This window comes from Limulus polyphemus, unplaced genomic scaffold, assembly GCF_000517525.1.
Source record: "Limulus polyphemus unplaced genomic scaffold, Limulus_polyphemus-2.1.2 Scaffold232, whole genome shotgun sequence".
Lineage (NCBI taxonomy): Eukaryota > Metazoa > Arthropoda > Merostomata > Xiphosura > Limulidae > Limulus > Limulus polyphemus.
This window is the reverse complement of record NW_013665842.1, coordinates 79,439-104,274: the sequence shown is the minus strand read 5'-3', so window position 1 is coordinate 104,274 and position 24,836 is coordinate 79,439. Positions and strand designations below refer to the sequence as shown.

Genomic DNA, 24,836 nt, shown 5'->3' with positions numbered 1-24,836 from the left:
TCAATCTTTGACAAACAGGAAAGTTTCTTTTTGGTATTAATTGAAAACTTATAGTAATTGACACATTCTCGCAATATCTTCTAGATCGCCTGAAGCTCACGTTTCACACTGTATAAGATAAATATTTTTCTGCAGTGCAAGTTTGGAGAATTTAAAATATCTATGACATCATTTGTCTGATAGAATGGTACTAGTTATAACGAAATTGTAATTCTTACAGAATGACTTATTACAGGAGTGACAGACATTCGGTGATGACGTATATCTAACTTTTGCTTCTACTAGTGAACAAAGGTAAACTGAATTTATTTTTTCAGTAAAACATGATACTGTTTTGAATTTTAGATAATATGCTTTATAATAGAAATTATATTTGAATTTTGTTTAGGCTGAATTGTTTCATAGAGGTTTAGCCATACATTTTTTAAATTGTCTGTCAATTTGAGCCACGTTATCACGACTTTACACATGTAAATCTTTGTCTTCTTTTGGTTTTTAAATGAGAGTATCACTAAAATGTTTTGTTTCTTGCATGTTTTGATTTAAATCTAAAAGCTTTATTGTTCTTTTCTAGAGCCCCTCAGTCGCACAACGGTATGTCTGCGGACTTACAAGGCTAGAAACCGGGTTTCGATACTTGTGGTGAGTAGGGCACAGATAGCTATTGTGTAGCTTTGTGCTTAACTTCAAACAAACAAATCTTTTGTAAATATAATCCCGCGTTTGTGGCCTCTATAGTTATTGTCAATCTAAACTATTTTGGGCTTCTCTTTAGTCGGTAAGGTCATGCTGACCATCAAGTTTGGTTGACCTTGTGAGGTTTCCAACCCAACAGTCACGTGAGAGGATGATAGTTATCGCAAACTACGTTTGTGAATGACTTAGTTATCAACGTTTTCCAGGTTTATTTGTGTTTTTTTTTTCTTCAAGAGTTGCCATCTTAGAGTTTAATGGAGTAAACCGTATCTTTGTCCAATCATGTTGGTGTGTTTAATTTATTTCGACTATCTTTAGCTATGGTCCTTCATCTCTGTTTTTAATGGCATTAAAAGCTGTCTTTGGATTTTGTTGATTTTATTTCACGTTTTCTTTAGACATAATTGGCAAAAGGTAAACGAAGATCGTTTTTATATATTGGGAACCAGTTAACCCTCCTCTCTTCTACTGAATATTAAATAATTATAATAACCAAATTCTTGACCGCTCTCTGCTGTAAATTCCCAGATAGGAATACCACACATACTCAAATAAACACTTCCATGTTTTCAGAGTAGGTAATTGCTTCACTGATGAGCACGTGACCGCCTTACGTTTATTCCAAATCATGATTAATTAGATGACAGTTACACATTTCTTTGAGTATTCATTAGCATTTGAATTTTCTATAAAATCGAAACGGTTGAGAATGCTGCATCTAACCTATATCTTACCGTTTGTTTATTATTATTGGTATGTAAAAAACTCGTTTCGTTTCCTTTTCATGAAAATTGTCATTTAGATACGCTAATTATTCGTGAAAGTACAACATCAATGAGAAAATTAATCGTACGCAAGTGTTGAATGACTTGTACACCCTAAATGCATTCATAGTACTTCTGACGTCATCTCTAACAAGTGTTGGCGTCACAAAGATAAAACGGAGTATCTGAATATCGACTAGAGTGTGTTCATTTATCTTAAGATGTTCTATAGTTCACTGATAAATCGTGTATCGGAAGGTCGTTGTTCACTTTTCGATCATGTAGGATATACACTAAACATACAAACACAGATACAGGTGATCTCAGACTCGAGATCATCAAGATGCATAATGTTGAGGAAAAAGATCCATGAAATTCATCAAATAAGAATGATTTTAGAATGAACAGGATATACGAACAGGAGTTTTATACGTGGACAATATTTTGGTTCCTGTGTTGAGGCATTAACTAGGTCGAAATAATTATCTAACAAACGTCTCTGCACTGAGATCGAAATGTCAGCTAACTCTAAAACTAAAGGTGGCTGGTAAAATAAAAACAAAACAACAACATATATATATATGCTAGAGCTGTCACTAAAACGTGAAATTATTAAGTAGACTAACGCAAAAGTTATAAAAATTATTGAAGAAGAAGAATTAACGTAAGAAAAGTTGTTCCTTCTTATGGTTTGTTATTATAAGTTCGTTGGACATAAAGGAACAACATACTTGTCTGACAGTTTTATAATTCCTCTTTCTTTACTCTTGGTAGCCTTCGAGAAAACAAGATTTTGTTTGTTTGTTTGTAGTTAAGCACAAAGTTGCCCAATGAGTTATCTGTGCTGTGCCCAGCCCGGGTATCGAAACCCGGTTTCTAGGGTTGTATATCCCCAGATATACCGCTGTACCACAGGGGGGACAGGAACCAAGGAGTAATTGTATTAGTGTGTGTGTGTGTGTGTGTTTATGTATTTTTCTTATAGCAAAGTCACATTGAGCTATCTGCTGTGTCCACCGAGGGGAATCGAACCCCTGATTTTAGTGTTGTAAATCCGGGGGGACAGTTGTATTAGTAAACTACTTTTTTTTTAGCGCAAATCTACAAATAGAGTTATTCTGCGCTTTGTCTACCGCAGGAAATCGAACCTCGGATTTCAGCATTGTAAGTTCATAAACGTGCCGCTGACCAACAGTTTAACAGCAGATTGCTAAGAATATATAAATTGTAAAAGGATAAGTTAAGCGATAACATAATCTTCCTCCACATTTCTTCAATTACTTTCAACATTTAAATAGACTAAAGCTTTTCTAACGTTACCATAAAATATCATGCATGCGACATGCAACAAATCTGTGGTAGTTTTTAAATTAATACAGAACTCAAATGATCCAGAAGAGAAATACATCATCCTAATTAACTCTTCCTTCTCTGATATACAGTGTTAATATTGTAATATTCGACGCTTTTAAAGTATTTTTGAAAGCCCCTGCTGTTAATTAAAGGTGTATTTCTTTTTATACGTAAATACTAAGTAAACATTTATCTTAGCTATTCTAAGGAAAGCTTATTTTACGTTTAAACAACATTAATAAATATATACATTTATACACATATTTGTAAATTTGACGTTATGCAGTAAATTCATAACTTTTTTTGCTATAATTCAGAAAAATGAGCTTCAATACATTTAGAGTTGTAAATACCTGTATATCTTACATGTATCAATAAGTGAACGCTCTCTTTCGGGGAAAAATGTAGTAAAATTTGAGAGAGAAAAGTCGGCTTGTTATATATATATATATATATACACACACACAAGACAGAGTAAGATTTTAACAACGCAATTCGATATAACGAAAAGTTCAAAGAAGTCTGAAAGATAAACATTTTTCTAAAAAAACAGAATAAAGAGCTGTTAGCAGTAAATAATGTACTCACGAGGGTAACACAAAGGTAGCTTTTAAACTGTAACTAGGTCCTTTAAACATACACCAGAGGGCTTTAAAATGTTTTTTTTTCATAAATCAAAGAACAGGTGTAACTGTCTTCAGTTTAATTGAAATATCTAAAACAAAAATATCATATTAAATTAAGAAAAGGCCTTCATAGCTACTTATTCATTCGTCAAAAGAGAAAACAAAAAAGTTATCAAAAAAAAATCCCAATAGACTTGTTTATTCGTGATATATTCAGAAACAATAACATATTCTGTAACAACTGAGGTTGTGCAATAAACAAAATCATCGAACCGTTCACTTTATATAAATCAAGTTTGTTTCACAGTTCTACTTTTTCCTCTATTTGTAAAATTCTATTTAAAATAATTTTTCATTTAAAATGAACTAATTTTTGAGGAGTGTTTATTAAATATATATTTGATATGTGAAAGCAAAATTTTAAGACACGCATTCTTTCATGCCATTAACTTCCAACAGGGAGCACTAAAACATGAAATGTATGAAATTCTATGAAAGTATAATTGGAATGAAGGAAGTTAACAGGAGATCGCTTTAGTAATGATACTTTGTAACTTTTCATTCAAAGATCGCCCATATTTTCATCATTGTCCATTTAGTAAAAGAAGTAAAAAAAAAACAACCCATCAAAAGTAAAATAAATTAAACATAAGCTTTCTACTTAGACTTAGATATATTATTTTCATTCACTTATCCATTAATCTATTTGTATCTTCAAAAATAAAGCCAAGTATCGTTTCCTGGCAATAAATTTTGTTGCTATGAATCATATAGTATCTCAGAAAATGATTGGAAAACACTAGAGAATTTTTTTTTTGGTATTTTTCTCTGCATTTTTTTTCAAGTTCTTATTGTCTGTAAGTTGATTTATTTATGCGAGTAATGCTTTGCTAACGATATTTTTTACGATAGTCTTTTCTTAATGAAATTAAAGAAAATGAAAACAAGTGAAACTATGGAATATATATATATATATGAAGCTTTTGGATACTTTCTATTGAACAAGTAAATATTGTTTGGGTTTACATTCTTAAACAAAAAAGTATTGATACTGTAATTGTCTCCCCCCTTTTTGTTTCTTTCAGGTATCCATGGTTATTTTCTTTAAAGTTTCAAGTTTTGTTGTTATCTACATGAAAAAAGTTTTCAAGTCTACTTAAATTTTCTTTTCCATATATATACTTCAACTTATATGTATTGAAGATTACAATCTTTAATATTTCACTCCTTTCAAATCCGCAAAGTGATTTCTTATTCTCGAGGTTTCTAGATGAACCACTTGGTCTAACTTAAGCGTCTTATCAAAGGACCACAGTCGTATGGACACAGATAAGACTTTTTTCAATCTCTCCGTTTAGTATTGAGCAAAGAGATGGCTATATGATAAAGTATATTAAGCGACATAAGAAGTAATATAAATGCATAAGAAATCATAAGATCAAAATTTACTACGTTTTCTGCTTAAAATGATTCATTTTAACAAAATCATGAGCTATACGATGACCACATATTCGTCTTCCACCACTAAAATCACAGCTCTTTCACAGAGTTCATCCCCTTTTTTTGCGGAATATCTTATAGTGTGGTTTGTAGGCTTAAATATTAATAATAGGAATATCAGTGCATTTAGTGATAACTAGACTTAATATGTATGAAAACAGGTTCCTTTCAGCAAAAGTAATTCTTATAAGTTTTGTGATGCATACTGGGTAATACTTGGTAAAATATGCAGTAGTGTAAAATCTGTTGAAAAACAGGTAAACATTTTCTAAATTATACTGCAAAAAATTGAACAATTTTATCGCGTATACAAATATTCAGAATATATATATACTATTATTCTGCTTGTTTGTATGTACGACCGTTACGTTTTCTGACCGAGAACCTGCTAAAAGAATCCGATGGAATTGCTACTTGGACACGTGAAAGAACACATTTTTGTCAGTTATGTTTACGATATGAAGGAAATCGGTGAAGTAGTTTTGGAGAAATATCATTTTTAATTTATTTTTGTTGACCTGCAGGACCCAGCTTATATATAGAGGTCTGGAACTGGGTCCGCACCCGTGGAAATTCCACGGGTGTTGACAACTAAGATATCATCACTACTCTCGCATATATATTTCTGCAATTAAAATATACAATTTTGTTAAAGTAATTTATTACCTATGGAATGTATCTATATTAACTATAATAACATGCAAAGGTAAATGAAACTATTTTGGATCAACAACTAATTTTAATTAAAAAAATATACAAATAAGAAAAATTATTAAATAAATCTTCAAGTTGCTTCCAGGAAAATATGTATATCATTACAATGTCATTACAACTTTAATTGCAAAAATATATATGCGAGAGTAATGATGACATCTTAGTTGTCAACACCCGTGGAAATTACACGGGTCCACTTAGTTATATATGATTACTTGATAAATTTTCTGTTGAAAAATTCATAAATGTCTCTTCATAACACGATTAGATAATTCCATCTATTTTATTTAAAAAATGATTACTATATATAAAAAAAGCTTAACATGTGTCTAAGTAAAATCAGGTACATACCAAAAACATACAAAACGATTTAGTTAGTACAGAGTTCAAAACTCGTGCCCTCATACTAATCTACAGTTTGAGAGATAATGGAGATGATGAGGAATGAGATATTTTAGCTATAGTAAAAACATACAATTAACATACTTTTTAAACAGGCTTTATAATCTTGTTGTATCCCCAACACAACCTTTTTCTAAAAATGCTCTATGAAGATATCATTACTATAGCCAAGCTTTTGGTTCTGTACACAAACATATTCAAAGAAACAGCTCAAACTAAGAGCCTGACGTACATACTTTTTTTACAGTTTGTTTAGAACAGAAGTTTGTGAAATAAAATTATATTCTGTTTTTAAAGATTTGTTGTATAGAATTTTATACAATTTTCGGGAAACATTCTTACAGGCTTGTGACCATGACAACCACCTATGTTTGTCATCCGATGGGACAGTGGATAGTTTATAGCCTTACAGTGCTAAAATCCGGAGTTCAATTCCCGATGGGACACAAATCGTAGATAGTTATTTGTATCATTTTACTATCCCTAAAACAAACAACTGTATGTAAAAAGTTGATAATGTGTTAATTATGACAAAAGTTTTCTATACATTTATTTATTCAATAAAAATAACATATATTATTATCAACTACAGCATTGTTCACACACTTTTGAAATGGGCTTACTAATACATATTTCTAACAGAACTTTCAAAATGTGCAACCCTGATTTTTTTCAAAGATAATCTCTATAGCCAGAGTTTTCAACAGAAGCTAAAATGAATAAATATACACGTATCTTCATTTGTATAAAATATCCATATCTGAATGATGTATTAAATCAGTTTAGGATATCTAATGGCTGATTTTTTGTTAAAGATGTTATAGGCTAGCTGCAACTGAAATAATGTATAAAACCTCATAGAAAGGCTTAAGTTGAGCTTGTAGATAGCAACACTTTAGAAATACTTGATTACAATAGTTTCATTTTTTAACAGTTTTATTTTCTATAAAAATCAGTTGTTTGTTCAAATTTTCTCCCTCAATGTTTTTATATGATGTAGCGAATAATGAATCACATTAATAAAGACACGTTTTGAGGTTTTTTTTTGAGTTAGAATGAAAATTTCTTAACATTTTCTTTAGAGCTTTTGGCGAGATTACCAATACAATTATTAACCTAAGATGAAGGTTGTAGAAAATAGAAACTTCTCTTTAACGTGTAATCAGGCTTGTCATCGGAAGTAAATGTCACACCTACACAAACCTACCATTCTGCTCCGGGCATAACACCGATCTTTTAAAACATTCTTCCTCTAGTTTTGTTTGTTTGTTTTAGAGAATAATACTTCGGTAGTAAGGCTATCCGTGTAGAATTGAAATAATGTTGTGGAAAGGGCGAAAGTAAGCGATAGATTAGCTGAAAACTCAGTTTTTTTTATTTCTTTGGAAAACACGGGAAAGCACTCGCTTGAAAGAAAAAGGTGAAAAAGTTATCAGATTTCACTTGACACTCCGGTGAAGAAAGTCCATCAAAAATACAAACTTCTTTATATTTTTTCAATAGAGTTTCTATTTTCAATCCAACCATCCAAGCCAAATCCTATTTCCAGCTGTATCAAAGAAAATATGTATTATTAACCCATATTTTATCCCTAGAAAAACACGGAAATAACTCGAACATGTATGAAAAACATATATCTATAGAGTACCCAAAACTATGTACTTGATTTAAAAACACCATAAGAACAAATGAGATTTGTTTTTAATTGTAAACAGATTTTCTGTTTGTTTGTTTTGAATTTCGCGCAAAGCTACACGAGGGCTATCAGCGCTATCCGTCCCTAATTTAGTAGTGTAAGACTAGAGGGAAGGCAGCTAGTCATCACCACCCACCGCCAACTCTTGGGCTACTCTTTTACCAACGAATAGTGGGATTGACCGTTACATTATAACGCCCCCACGGCTGAAAGGGCGAGCATGCTTGGTGTAACAGGGATTCGAACCCGCGACCCTCAGAGTGCGAATCGAGTGCCTTAACCACCTGGCCATGCCGGGCCAATTGTAAACAGAAAGGATCTAGTGAAGAGGGGCAGGGTGGGAGACAACACCCTGTTAGAAAGCTATGTATATCAAAGGGGCATGTATATCGTTTGATGTTCATGTTCCTAGCAGAAATCATATTTTCTATAACTCCATATAGTGGCACATAGTTAGTCGGTACCTGAAAAGGTAGCCATTCATACTGATGTTGGGATCTGCGGTAAAGAAACCTACGAACGATAACTGCCAACTTTCAGGCAATATTAAATAGTCTTAAGCATGGGATATCACGACAGTTTAAAAACTGAGGACATCATAACCTTTGAATATAGATTAATAATAGCTCTGGCGTAACCTAGTAAGCTTGAGAATTTGCTTTACGTACAGCTACACCCATGGAAATACTTAAGAGAGCCTCACTCGCAGCAATTAAAATATAGATTTATTTGTTTAAATAAAGCATAACATCCTGCTGCTCATCATGGGTGTGTATACACATAACGTGTGAATTTCAATTAAAATTATACTGACAAACGTGTAACTACACACTTCTGGTTGTTTGAATAATATCATGCTCATACTAGACATTTTTGAAACGAGGAATAAATAATTAAGTTTGAATTAATCCTAAAATGTCTCATACGTATTTTATTTATTTGCTCTAAATGCGTCAGTTTTTTTCATGACAGGCATTCTACTTTTTAATTCTAATGTAGTTTTCAATTTACAGGAAAACTATTTCTTTATATTGAAACAAATGTTAAAGGGCAGGAGTAAATTTTGTCATCATGTATCTTCATTTCTTATACAAAGCAGATGTTCAATTTGAAATTATTTTTATTGTTTTATACCGTTAAATCTTAACGTTGCTAGCGTGCCAGGCTGCTTATCGAAAGGTCCAACGCTCAAAACCACGCTATGCCACTCAACAAGCTCCGCACTTTCAACTATAGGCGCGTTGTTAAACTAACAATCGATCTCGTTATTCGGGTAAGATGAACTGTGTAGGCGGAGGTGTTATTAACCGGTTGTCCTCTTTATGGTCAGTAGTTCCAGATTAGGGACGATAATAGGTCTCCGATCTGGCCGTTTAGCCCGTGTGCCGCATATTGTTGAAAATATCCAATGTATAGAATTAGTTCATGTTGATTTGGAACTGTGTTCACTTATTACGTGACACATGGTCGCATACTTCATGATCTGCTTTCTTATTGGACGCAATATTCCGTCATATAAGAATGGTTTGAACGAACACTCTAGTAACAAAATTCAATCACTTTGGCTCAATCTTTATTCGCTTCAAATATATATATATATATATATAATCATAAACAGTGCGCTTCAGAATGTCATGCATGTCGTGTGTGTTAAAGGTGAAAAAAAAGGCGATAAAATCATAAAAAAAACAACAACAACTAGAGCTTTCGCATTAATTGCTTGAAACGATTCATCTAATATTTTCCTGGACTTTTGTTGTTGTTTTATTAACTCAAAGCTACACAACTAGTTATGTGGCCATCGCAGGGAATTAAACCCCGGATTTTAGCATTGTAAATTCGTAAACTGTCCGTTGATCCACCAGGTGGCTTATGAAGAAACTATTCTTTACTAGTGACGTACAGCGATCTCTTGTTATTCTACGATTTCCGTGTCGTAATTGCAAACTTTATTATTGCGTTTACGGAAATTGTCCTCTAACCTTGCTGTTGTAAAATACATAAACACGCAGTAAAATAAAACCTAGAAACTATATACTGAAATAAACAGAAACAATTAGTGTAAGAGAGAAATTTGTGTTTCCTCTTTCTGTTTAATTTAGAGTAAACTTGGGATTTTATTATTATTTTGATTGTTAAAAATGCTTCGAAAGATCAAAGATCCTAAGTTTACATATGATAAAATTTCCCACCATTTTTAACACTTATATCATTAAGATTTCGAAGCTCGTTAGTCTGAACAAGTTAGGTGATGATACTGAAATGACCGGTTCTGTTTGTTATTAAACGTTACTAGATAATGGGTTCGTGTACTTCTGATATTGTTGTTTTATTTTAAATAAATGTTCAGTCACGTTAAATTGTCTAGTCTAATCATCTACAGTGTGATCTTTCTTTATATGATGTTCATTCACAATCGTAAAACTAGAATTGGGGAAATACTTGGAATTTATAAGAATTCATTTGTATGTTCTTAAAAACAGGGCAGTTTTCACAATTATAGAGGACATTAATTGCCACAAGAACGATTTCACATTTGTCTATAAATTTTAACATTAAAACAAACGGGTATAAATGATATTCTAAAATCTTGTAAGAACATTCGAACATGGAGTGTATTTTTATAACATTCGAACATGGTGTGTATTTTTATAACATTCGAACATGGAGTGTATTTTTATAAGAACATTCGAACATGATGTGTATTTTTATAACATTCGAACATGGTGTGTATTTTTATAAGAACATTCAAACATGGTGTGTATTTTTATAAGAACATTCAAACATGGTGTGTATTTTTATAAGAACATTCGAACATGGTGTGTATTTTTATAAGAACATTCGAACATGATGTGTATTGTGACCAGTACAATACAGTTAATTTTTTTCCATCAAACTGAAAGTTTTGCTTGTCATTTTTACGCCAATAAAGTAATATATTTGTTCTATTCTGAAGTCTACTAAAATAACACATTCCAGGCTCTTTCAAGCACATCCGTACGTATTTCATTTAAAGTCAACGAGTAGCAACCACGCAGTGATTTCATATTATTTTCTACTCGCTAGTTTCAATTCAAATTAGCAGTCTGAAATGTTAGTCTCTCTCTTTGCAACCGATTCATAAAAAGAACTACACAGAAGAGGGTATGAAGATCTGTTGTAAACTAACCCGTCTGTCGGCCCCTTTCTCAACATGATTCTACGCTCTTATCGGCGATAGCATGTCTCTCACGGTGGCTGACAAATGGGCTTGTCAGTGTAGCCTCCTAGAGGTATAGTGATATGTTGTAAACAATATTCAGTCTTGGCAGATCCGGACAGTCACAATGACGTCCAATGCCCTGCTGTCATATTATGGATCTAACAAGGAGGTTTTTATCTTCGTTTGTATAGCAGTATCCACCTATTTATGTCTTAATTAACTCAACAGCTTAAATCAATTTGATATGGGATATCTGTACCGAATTAACCTGTTCGTGTCATACCTCTAAAACCGTTAATTAGTTTATACTTTTTGGCAATCTGATTTTAATTTATGATGGAATATGTCCCTTATTCATTCGAGTTGTTATCTATAAGTTGGTTACTTTATAAATATAAAGGTTGGCAGGAATCAGTAGATTTATAGTTCTAGTCAATCAATGTATGAAATCAAGTTCGTTAATCACTAGTATGACTTGTTATATTTATAAGGTGCTTGTGTTTGCTGTATGAATATAAATACTGGCGGTAACCAGTAGGTTTAGAGTAAAGTTAATCTATGGTTTGACCGCTATCTTTAACAATAATTAGTACATCTAAAAAATTATTACTTTTGTTTACTTGAAAGTTGAATTGTGTATTTAGATTAGCCTTATTTCAGGATTCCTAGAAGAAGTAAGTGCCTTATAATCTAAAATAAATAATCCTTATATTAATATTACTAAAACGATCTTTTTTTGATATAGTTTCAAATAGTTAGTATATTTTGGCTCAAAATACTTGGGTGAAATGTTAGATATCTCTAAAAAATTAAACAAAGGATATAACTAAGCTCGTATAAATTGGAGCACGTTCCTGAAATCTGTTGTTGTATATGTTTTGAGAAATAACAAGTGTAAACGTGGGATGTGACAAGTTTGAGTAATATTTTAAATAAAAAGTCTATAACTTTTAAACTGTATTACGCATAATGCATAGAGTACATAGAAACAGCATTTAATGAATCAAATTTTCCTACTTTTTTTTCGATAACTAACTAATATAATCGTTCATAACGCGGGTAATACTTTGTACCCTAGTAACGAAGGTCTTCATATTTGTATAGAATAATACTGAGTACTTTTACCACATTTGTTTAGTCTCAACAGACTTCTAAAGGGATCGCTTAATTAAAGTTCTTTTTTTTTATTTTTCCAATATGATATTAGTCCTAGTCGTTTTTCCGTTTTAGGAGAACCACAAAAAGGTACTTATCCTTTCAGTATCCTATTTGATCTTTTATGCTTTGATTATGCGATTTATAAACGTAATTTGAGTACTTTGTAAAATGGTTTAAGAATACTGAAAAAATAATATGAATTAAACATAGCTGTTTAGATTTGTTTGTTTCTTACTAAGCGCCAAACTACACAATAGGCGATCGGTACTTTGCCCACCGCTGGTATCGAAACCCGAATTTTAGTGTTGTAAGCCGTGAGATTTACCGCCGAACTACTAGTAAGCGAGTAAATGTTTTTCAGGATTATGTCAACCAAAAAAAGAAAGACGAATGTCAAGCATTTTCATAGGTGTAAAGGAAAGTAATCTGATGCTATTTTTTTTATTCACCTCCTACTTGTCGTTTTTAACGCTTTAGAAATGAATATTTGACTTATTATTTTCGCTTTAGTATTTATTATGACACAAAATGGGTTTTATGAGGTTAGTTTTAACACCTCTTTCAAGCAGTTACACTTGTGGTACTCATCGTACGCCATCTGATGATTTTAAATTTTACCATCTTTGTGAAAAAGTTTCCATTTTCAACTCGTGTCACCATATCATTATTATAGATTTAAATAAGATAAAAAGATTAATTTATTTTTTCAACATTCTTTTATTTTCTGATCATCTATAGAAATATTTGAATTAATTGCCAATTCTGATCCTCACCCTATCGGCGGTCTTCTAAAGCGAGAAAAAACGACATCTAACCAAAGTGTATGTCTCTTTGTCTACATGTCTGTCTGTTTGTCTGCTTGCCTACGTGTCGATCATTTTGTTTGGCTATCTATCTGCTTTAAGCTTTCTTGGATAAGTAGGAATATAGATCGTTTTTAAAAAATAGAAAAGTATAAGAAAACTCGAAATATAAAAGTTTAAAAAATATAATAAAATTCATATCCTGAGTTCTGTAAAATCTTTGTTTGATTTAGCACGTCAAGGTGGCGCTTCATTAGTTAATGATACTTAATATGTACAGAGAGAGACAAGCAGAATATAGAAAAAAAGGAACTACACATAGACAGTGTTGAGTGTATTTTCAAATCTTTGTTGAACCGATAACTACTAAGTATTCTTCTATTATTATTTAGTTTTGAGAAAAAAAGGAACTACACATAGACAGTGTTGAGTGTATTTTCAAATCTTTGTTGAACTGATAACTACTAAGTATTCTTCTATTATTATTTCGTTTTAACTTATTCACCAGACTTCTTTTATTTTAAATTAACCACTGTTGTCTTTCGAATCTGATGTCTCGACTCAATGTAATGCGCCCATATATATAAAACTATTTCACAAATCTGTAGTCCGAATTAAGATCTCATAAAGTGTTTCCTGAGACATCGCTGCCTTGTATCTTATAATTTCTTGAAAGTTCAGTTGGGAAATACGATTGATTATTCACATGAGATTTTTTTTAATGTTCATACATGAGAAAAGTTCTTTTTTACCACGCGCTTATAAATGCAGATGTCTACTTACGAACAAGTCGGGTGTGTTGTGTATTCCAACACGGAATGTGCTTTTGACATATAAATTGTCTCTGTCTCTCAGTCATTGGAGAGATAATGTTTTGAAACAGATCGATTCTACGTCAGATTTCTATTGCCCTGCACTTTACAGAAGTTTGTAATGGGCAACTTGCCACGCATGCGCGTTACAGCGATTAGCGACAGGGCGGGGATAGAGCCCAACTGCCAGGCCTACAAGTAGATGAAGCAGACTTAGTGCGGAGTGTAGTGTTGCCCACGTTACTTGGTCTCGAGGTATAACCCCGATGTTAAGAGTTATCTTTTAGAAGGCAGGTAGCCTCCTCTAATCTATTATCACCATGGTATTACAAGTAAGTAGTTGGAAGCTGACAGAACTTTAAAATATAAACGTTTCAGATATTTTACGAGAAAATCCACAACTGGGACCTTTCCAAAATTGTTAAACTGACTCGGAAAATGGCTTTTGGTCAGCGTTTACTATTAGTCTTAATCTTACGTGTTGGAAGAGACTTTTAAGATTGCTTAAACTTAAGCTACCTCATCCTCTGTTGTTTTCATGATGTCTGCTAATTCCATCCGCGTTGAAAAACTTAGAACAATTCGCTAAAATAATTTCAGATTGGCGCTGAAGACACTTTGTAAAGCTTTGAGGTTTTCGCGAACATTTGTTTTAATGTTCTTATAAAAAAACAACTCACAAAGTTTAAACTCGCAGGCTCTCTATTAATGTCTCAAGAACGAGACACGGCATTCGAACTAAAATAGATTGAATGAAAGCTTAACAAACTTTCACCGACACGCTGGAACCAACTATCTTTGAACTAAAGCCATAGTAGATATTAAACTCTCGAAGTGCTATCAGAAAAAGGCCCGATCTAACGGTTACGACATCGTTTGAGAACAACAACGGGGCAAAGGTGAACGGCGATGACTTCGGGACAGGACAAGGCTTGTCACACTAGTGTTATCAACGCCTTATCAGTAAGTATACTTTACTCATGCTGGTTATCATATAGTGTATATATACCTCGGTACGTGGAACGTTGAGGCCAAAAATTTAACTATGTACGAAAAGAAAAAGAAAAGAAAATAACGAAAACCTAAATAATAAAAAACTGGAGAAACCTGTTGAGATAATGATGAGAAATAAGCGCAAACCAGTAACAAATTCCGTGAGCACATTTTAATAGGTGTCTGAAACCGCTAAAGAAATACCTTCAAGAACTGTTAGAGTCGTTTAGTTTTAGGCTTTATCATTCTTTACTCTATTGTAGTTCATTAAACAGCGAAGATAACCTGACTGCCATAGTCACCAGTCCGCTCAGGTAGTAGGTATAGCGAACAAGTTGTTCTCTGAGTCTATATATGGCGACTACTTTAACTGTGTCATTAAATACCGCGATTTTAGCTTAGTTTGAAAAACGCTTGCATTCTTGGTATTATTTACCTCTAACGTGTGTGAATGTGACTAATTTTAAAGTTGAATACTGTAAGTTAGCTAGAAAAGAGTACATCCGGTTAATCCAGGAAAGTTCGGGTTTTGATGTCACGATTCGCTGCTGTCTTTCATGTGTAATAATAATGATAACAGTTCGATTGTTGCAATACAATAGACCTATTTCATGTCACGACAACAATCACACATGCGCCAACAACAACAAGTGTATTCCATTAATTCTACGGAAGGTTAATAATACGAAATCATGGAATTCAAATGAGCATGTCCAGTGCACGCTTTATTCGAAACATCTGTTTCATCTCATGTGAGAGAGGATTCTGACGCTACTTGATTAAAGCAATATTATATTATTGGAGAAATTAAAAATATGCACGAATTTTATAACTTATTTAACTATTTATGACTTCATAAAATCAAAGTTTAATTTGATATAGGTACATATGAAGCTCTAATTTTCATAAAAGCTGAAATAATACAAATATGTTTAAAGTTACCGACATCAAAGTATATGAATGAATATATAAGTTACAAAATTAAATCATATTAATTTCAGAAAATTTAACTTCTCAGAATTATCAACTGTTCGAAACAGTTGAACCGAATAGTTGGGCATTATAATTCATCTTCTGGACCTTTCTAACAGAATCGATAAGTAAAAAAATTAGGAGTGACTTGAAATTAGACTGAAACATTGTTGTTGACACTAGACCTAACGAAAATATTTGAAGTATTCATAATCTAAACATCTGTTAAACCTATTTGCTTTGACTCCATGAGGAAAAAATTCTCTAAAACTTTTCCCGGATGTTTAAAAAAAGTAAAAAAGTTTTAGAACTCGCGAGAACTAAAACAAGTCGATTATACGAAATGAAAAAGTTTTTGAAGTAAACGGTAAGTCTGAGGGCTTATAATACTAAAAATCAGGTTTCGATACCTGCAGTGAGTAGAGAAAAGATAGCCCATTGTGTACCGTTGTGCTAAACAACAAATAAACAAAACATAATATATAAACTAATTAGAACTGAAACTAGTGCTAGACATTTCAAGAAACTGAGGAAATATCTAGAATTAGTCTGAATTCAAACTAGCCTCTGAAGTTTGAACAAACCAACGAAATTTCTATAGGTGTCCGGAAAGAAATCTAGTCCAATAATTTCAAGAAACTGCAGGAAGTTCTAGAACTAGCAGAAATGAACGTTGCCCTAGATATTTAAATTAACTGAAGTATGTTCTAAAGCTATTCAGAACTAAAACTTGTCTTAGACATCTCAGCAAAATAAAAAAAAGCTCTAGAGCTTGAAGGAACAAAAACGAGTTCAATACATTGAACAAATGTTGTAGCACTAGCCAGATCTGAAACTTGTAATGGACGTTTAAAAAAATGAAGAAAACTCTAGATGTTTTCATAGATGGTGTTTGTTCAATCTTTTCACAAAAACAAAAAAAATCTAAAAATATTTAGAGGCATAATCATTCGTCGGTTTGTAACAAAATTAAAACATTCTCAAAATATAAAAGCCGAAGTTCAACGTTCGCTTCTGAATGGGCTAGAAGAGAAAAAAATGTATAAGTTTTCTTGTTTCTCAACAGAGCGTATTAAACGTTTTACTAAACAGCTTGAAGGTCTTGAATTAGATTCTTACCCGCAACCAGAGGAGAAGAAGAATGTTTTGAACCTTCTATTCCTTGACATACAGAAAAATCTAAAAGTCATAACCTAGACAATTTTAGGATTTTCGAGAAGTAACCAGGCTTAGCACGCTATGTCTTTCTTTTTCATTTGATATAAAGCTGAGGTAAAGTTCAAAAGCTAAAAATACTTTTTTTTTTTTTACATTTTATGATCAGATAAAACAAAACAATCAAAACCTATCCCTCTTATTCCCAGACACAGAAAAAAGAAAGATAAAAAATGTGTAAATCTTAAATTCTCCTCAGAAGTCGAGGAAAAACAGTAGAATATTCATATTAAATCATATACAGTAGAAAATAAAGGAAAACGAAACTTCAAGTAAAATATACCAAACCTTTCTGTATTTTTATGATCGCTGAATCAGACGAACATTACAAATATTATATTCAAAGTTACACAAAATCCTTATTAAAAAAGTATTATAAAGTACAACAGAATATATTCCTCAGAATCTCTATTTGGGAAGTTAGCTGTATTCCACATTATAAATTCTGTATTCCACGTTATGAATGCTGTATTCCATGTTATAAATGCTGTATTCCACATTATAAATGCTGTATTCCACATTATAAATGCTGTATTCCACGTTATAAATGCTGTATTCCACGTTATAAATGCTGTATTCCACATTATAAATACTATAAATATACATTTGTACTATTACTAGCTTATTATGCAAGTTTAGTGAAACCTCAAAGATTGTAAATGATCTTATATTTCATAAATAGAGCATTAAAACTGTATGATGTGCTACAAAGCTGAATTTTCTAGAATATGAAATCTGAGGTAGTTTCCACGTGTTAAGAAAATCTTTCCGTTATTATTATTATTATTTTCCATTTCGCTTGAGGTTTAGATTTCATGTATCCTGTCTGCATCAGCTATACTTGGCTTACGATACAAAGATAATATTACAATGATCAATATTGTTTATTGCTTTTAAATCTTCATTATAAATTTTTGGCAAAAAAAGAAACAAACAAATAGTTCAGTTACATTATCGTTAAGTAATTATCCTATTTACTTTTTTATTGTAATTTTAGTTATTTGTCCAAATGGTTGCAACAAATTTTAATTGCAATAAAAAATAAGGCTATCGTTTAATAGCATCTTAAAATGTAATTACATTTTAGCCCCCACCCCCTTAGTGGCTCAGCGATAAGTCTGAAGGTTCATACTGCTGAGTTTTTGATATTGTGGTGGGTACAGCAGAGAGAGCCCATTGAGTATCTTTGTGCTTAACCTCAAATAAACAAAACATTTTTATAATGTACAAATCCTGCTTCTGATTGATGTTTTAAGAATGAAATTCTCTTTAGGTAATTAAGGGTGGTTAAAATGCTACACTATGGATCCGAGGGTCCATGACTGGGGGGTTACGCTGCCCGAAAAAAACCCAACAACAACAAAATGGTACTCCGCATTTTGAGCCTCGGGGGCGTTATAAGAGTGACGATGAAATCCCGCATTTCGATTCCAGTAGGGAGTTGGTGGTGAGTGCAGTTGAGTTACTGTCTTCCCTCTACTTCAAAATTAGAGACAGCTAACGCAGATATTTCTGGTGTAGTTTTGTCCGAATGACCGAAACGAACTGTTTAAATAAAAGACAAACAGTAGTTCAAACAATTTCTCAATATTATAAAACATTTCGAATCCTAGTTGCACTCATCACCACACTTAATGTTTTATGCAAAGCGTATATGTTATTTTCACTTCTACCTACGTCTCGTGTTATAATCTGAAGAGCAAGTCTCATAAAGAGAACGAGCTACGAAATAAGAACTTGAGAACTGATAATTCTTCATTTGTTTACAATAGAAAGTTAAGTATCCATTACATGCTCTTAGCAACGTGCGTTTACGAGTTTCCAGTGTAGCGCCTAGTCTAGCAAAACGTACGGATGTATATATAGGGTGTCTGTTTTAACAGTTTCCTTTGAGAATCACTAGTGTTACGATAAAACAGAAACACAAACTAAAAACAAGTTTCTTTAAAAGCGATAAGTGAGAGTCACTGCTTGTGACGCTCGATTTTAATTGTCTTACAGTAACTAGTTTGGCTGTTTGTAGAAATAGGCAGTGGTGTACGTTTGAGAAAGTTACACACATTATATAATACCTTCACTTAGTATTACTTCCGAGAACGATAATTGCACTGTTTCAGAATGTACCTCATTAACATCACAAAAAGATGTGACATCCCTTAAGAGTTACGTGATTAGTACTTACTAGATGGCAGCACGGTTGTACCGGTTCTCCGGTATCGTTTGTTTATTTGAATTTATCCACAAAGCTACACAATGGGCTATCTGTGCTCTGCCCACCACGGGTATTGAAACCCGGTTTCTAGCGTTGTAAGTCCGCAGACATACCGCTGTGCCACTGGAGGGCTCTCCGGTATCAACGAAGTTAACGAAGGCGCGCTTCCCACATAATGACACTTTATATTCTAATCCCCTTTTTAAATATACAGAGTGGCCCAAAATTAGGTATACAGTTGCATGTATACTTCTTTTTTTTATGATGAGTATTCGAGGGGAAAAAATGTACGGTAGGAAATCGCGGAATGTTGAAGAACTGAAAGGATACATCACTGACGCATTTACAAAACTTGATGGACAGACAGGCAGGTGTCAGAAAGTTTGCAGAAGTGTGACAGGCAGACTCCAGGATTATGTGAACAGCGACGGGTTTCAATTTGAACACCTGCGGGATTAACTTTCCCATAATTCTATGTTATGTGTAAAGTGCTGTTCAATAAATTATCAATCATCAACTGTATACTTTAATTGTAATTTAATTACTTAAAGTACATTATCAATTATCAACTGTGGGCCACCTTGTATATATATATATATTTAAACAATCGGAGGCACACTTTAAAAGAAAAGATTATATCTAAGTTTTAAATATTTTAGTTACTTTTATTATAAAGCACAAAGCTACACAGTAGACTATCTGTACTCTGCCTACCGCGATTATCAAACCTCGATTTTTTTTGCGTTATAAGCTCTATGATTTACCGTTGAGTCGCTGGAGGGCAATATTTCTATTATGAATGAATTGAAACAATGACAATTAAATATTGCCGTAAATTACAATTATGTTTATGTTATCAACTTATAAAACGGAAATGTTTGCTGAACACATTTTTGCGAACATAAACGGCCATTACATTAATCAAATACTTTCAACAGAAATCAGGCTATATAAAATAAGGAATCTATTTTTCCAGTTTTGTAGAATATTACGCAAGCGATAAATGTGTTACTTGATGTTCAGTGAAAACGAGCAAAACCATTAATCATCTTGTTGGACTTATAAACCCAGAACTACGTCCTACGTTTGAATTATAAACCCAGAACTACATGCTACAAACAAATATTCTTTATGTTTTTAATTAATTGATAAAATTACACCAAAAAACAGTAAAATGAATCTGTCTAGTCTGTCTGTCATAGTTTCATATCAGAATTCGAATCCCCGTCCCACCAAGCATGCTCGCCCTTTCAGCCGTGGGGGTGTTATAATGTGACGGTCAATCCCACTATTCGTTGTTAACAGAGTAGTCCATGAGTTGGCGTTGGTGGTGATAACTAGCTTTCACTGCTAAGTTATGGACGGCTAGCGCAGATAGCTCTCGTGTATGGACATATGTCGGAAAATAAAATAATGACACCCCCTGCTGGTTGAATTTGATGTAAAATATATAATTAGGGCTTCATCCTATACCACCATCTAAATACATCAGTAGTCTAACAAAAGACCGATTATGCTAATGCACAAGGATACTAACAACGATACATAACAGGCTATCTGCTCTGTGTTCACAGCGAGGAATCAAACACAAGGATTTAGTGTTATAAGTTCGCTAACTTGCCGCTGAGCCATCAGGGGCTTTTGTTTTCAAACTATTAATTTTCAACAAGAATGAACTTAAACGAACCATGCACATATATATTTGTATAGGTTCTAAAGTGCACGACTACATTGTTCACATCGTTCTTTTTTCTTGTAAGTTGTATTTATAAATCACTCATTCTCAGGCAGTTCATTTCGGCAAATACTAGTTATCCTATCGGATTTTATTACATTTTGTTTCTTCTGAGAATTGTGTAGTAAATTATTTCCGCCGTGAATCTGAAACCAAGTTGTGTGTCATGTTATGTCTAAATTTTACCTTGTTTTATATATAATACATTGAATAATTCTGACATTTGAAATGTATTATACGACATTCTTAACGTCATACTTAGATTTATGATGTATTGTGTAACATGTTTCATCTATTAATGACATATTTAATACAATATCAATCACGTCATTTACGTAAGTTGTGTCTCACATACATTATCCATGTTTGTTTCTTTATGAAAATCGTGGCGAACCTCTAATCATTCTTAATTAATCTTACGCGTATGTCTTTCTTATATACTACCTTCGGTATGTATTCACATGTGTGCTGCTACCTTTTATATGTGTTCACGTGTGTGCTCCTTATAGTCATTTGTTCAAGTCGTAATTATTATACATATTTCGTTTTTGGACTTCCTTATGAGCCATGATTTAAAAGGAATGATAATTGACAAAAATCCCTTTTGTGGTAACTTTACGGCCTACGAAGCTTTCAGTTGTTGATCAAGATCTGTTTGATAACAACACTAATGAATGTAGGATATGTGTTGATTACCACAGGAAATACAGGTCAGAGGGGGTTTGTTGCTATTGTTTACGCCTCTTTTAAATGTAAGCGTTATCTTATCAAATGTGGTAACTCTTCCGAAATTTGGTATTCACCCTTGATATTTGTTTTTCTTTCAGCTTTAAACACTCATGACATGAGTAAGACCGAACTTCATATTTTGTTGACAGCATTTTGTGTAATAGAGCTTAACAGATTTCAACAACAAATTTCTTCAAACTCAGAGACCACAAATATCATTTGTCGTATTAACGCAAATAAAATGTTTCTGAACTCAGTAAGGTTTCAAAGTAATCTTTAACCGTTATTTTACTAAAATTATTTACTATTAAATTTGATTAATCATATATATTAAATATATATATATAATAAACTGTATATTTATCACACTTACAAAGTGGAGCGTTATGTTTTGCATTAGCTTTGCTATTTAACCTATATAATACCCAAACTATAATTATTTGGTTTTACCTAATTTTTATACTTGTAAAGAAATTTTATATTCTTAAAAAAAAACCTTTACAAAAATGAACACTTCTGGTTACTATTGTGAAAAGTCATATAAGTAAACTGGTTATTAATATCAAAAATTATATAAATAAACTTTCTCTAAAACCTAACTTTCATGTTCTTCACCTATCTTGCAGCAATAAGTTTTGGAACTTATGTTTATCGAAAACAAAAGTTCGTAAAATCGCGGTTCTTTCATGAAGGGCCTGGCATGGCCAGGTGGTTAGGGCGCTCGACTCGCCACCCCACCAAACATGCTCGCCCTTTCAGCCGTGGGGGCATTACCAGTGACAGTCAATCCCACTATTCGTTGGTAAACAAATAGCCCAAGAGTTGCCGGTGAGTAGTGATGAACAGCTGCCTTCCCTCTAGTTTTTCGTTTGTTTGTTTTTAATTATGCACAAAGCTACTGGCTCATCAGTAAGTCCCAGGACTTATAACACTAAAAATCAGGTAGCCTACTGTGCAGCTTTGTGCTTCACAACAAATCTACTTTATGAAAACATGAATATTTTAAATTTAGAACTGATAATGTAGTTAATTGTCCATAGTGCGTGTCAAACTGTTTAGAATCAACACTAAATTAAATAACTTTCTTAGTGGTATTATTGATAAAACACGGCTCATATTCAGAACAGTATAAACCTGACACTATATATAGAGAGAGGTATAGATAGCGGAAATTTTTCATTAATGAACCTTAGGTAGACGCGATTGCCTCTTCCTTTCCTAAAGTTCATGTGAGATATAAAGCCTGTGATGACAAAAACGTTTCACATTTCCAAACAAAGTCATTTGAACGTATACATAAATCAGTGCAGCTGGAAGCGATGGCCTCCAAAGTCCAAGTCTCATATGTACAAATAAGAATTACTTCTTCTAATTACAGTGGATTTACACTTACATGTTGACGCATGTGTATTAATATGTCTGGAGTTCAAAGTATTATTACACTCACCATAACTTATAAATGGCGTCTTCCGGTGTCATATGCAAAGAAGACATTCGAGATATAGCCTCAGACAGTTAGTCCGTTTTATTTGTGACTTGGTAATGTTTCATGCATTTATATATATATATAAAGTACAAACGAGGAGCTTTAGTTTAATGCATTACAAGCCCTTTTTGTGTCGTTGTTGAAACTTAGCCTGCTCTACGTATTAGTTATGATGATTATGATGGTCAACATTAAAATCTCACGAAACATATTGTCAAAATGGTACGTTCCTCCTGAACTAATTCTATCACACTAACTCGTTCCATTTGTCTTGAACTTTAGCTCTTAACAGAGGAAAGGTAAAGGTTCTCAAGAAATTATGTTAAAAAAATTCATTCTTCAGTGTGTTTCAGAGATCTGTTAATATATTCTTTTTTACTCCTGTACTTTGGCGACTATTACGGCGATCCCCATTTTCAGAAACCATGGGAAAGAAAAAAATGAATGTCATAACGTCATTTTTAGGTCCGCAAAATCAATACTGAACATCTTGCAGGTGGATTAGTTGCAAGTATTAGCGATGACCTTGAGCGACTATATTGTTCATGCTTAGACAGGTGCCATCTGGACATTCAGGAATGCGACAGGCTAGAGTAGGCGGAAGGGGCTTGTGGTCGGCCGCGATTATAAGGCGACTATGAATGTTACAACCCAATATTTGTTAATCAAAAAACATCGCCTTATAATCGGACCACTGCAGTAATTTCCGATCAGATTCAGTCTCTTTTCAAACATTTGTCTGTTGTTTACCTTGTTAAAATTTTAATAATGAATTAAAATACAACGTTTCATTTACAAAGATGTTTATAAAAATCTTCAAAGGCAAACACTCTACATATTACACATTTCGACACCTGAAGACGGCGTAGACTCTGGTCAACTTTGGTGTTGTAATATTTTTTAGGACAGCGGTACTCAATCTGTAGTCCGCAGTATTCTTTCAGAATATCCGTGGAATGGCTGCATAATTACTAACGGAAGTGGTGACATAGTATATATATATCCCATTGTGGTCCGCAAGATTAAAAAAATCAGATAGTCCAGGAACAAAAAAGATTGAGAACTACTTTTTTCATGTGATGTGGAATTATATCCTTGAAGACTTCACGTGATATTCCTGTCTTAATTATCGTGAATGTCGTGTGTGTATACTATTAGGTCGTCAAGAAATTAATGTCGCGTTTTGAACACTTTCATTAACCACTCCTCAAAATACGTACATCACGTATAATAGATGAACGAACTACCTAAACGTCACGTTAGTGTAGCCTATATAATGTGTAAGATTTAGTACACTTTAATCCCTTAGTGATGGCACACGACGAGACACACATTCGGCAAGTAATGCTGTTTGAATACAAGAAAAGAAACAACGCCTTTGTAGCCACAAAGAATATCAAAGAAGTTTATGGAAATGTTTTGAACGTTCGTAAGTGTCAACGATGGTTCAGCAAATTTCGTTCAAGTGACTTTAGCCTTAAGAACTATGATGGCAGGAGCAGACACGTTGGAATTGATATTGATGCCCTGATGACGCTTGTTGAGTCTAACCCAAGACAACACACTCGCGAAATGGCCCTGAAATTGCATATCTCTCATGAAACAATACGTAAACATCTAAAGAATATGGGAAAACACCATAAAGAAGATTATGGAGTTGGGTTGGGAAGTTCTCCTCCACCCACCATATTCAACAGATATGGCACCATCAGATTACCATCTTTTTCGTTCGCTGCAACATCATCTTAATGGGAAAATGTATGCAAAT

The 24,836-nt window shown here is 33.1% G+C and overlaps 1 protein-coding gene across 1 annotated transcript in view; it reads left to right on the top strand.

Annotated features, from left to right (window-relative positions):
• Positions 1-13,950: 13,950 nt before the first annotated feature.
• The window catches only part of LOC111085088 (ADAMTS-like protein 3), a gene marked incomplete at its 3' end in the record, with an annotated part of 88,339 nt that continues 77,453 nt past the window's right edge, over positions 13,951-24,836 (top strand). Inside the window, exon 1 of the mRNA XM_022382236.1 lies at positions 13,951-14,689. Within this exon, the coding sequence (XP_022237944.1) occupies positions 14,636-14,689 (54 nt within the window). The remainder of the gene's footprint in view (positions 14,690-24,836) is intronic.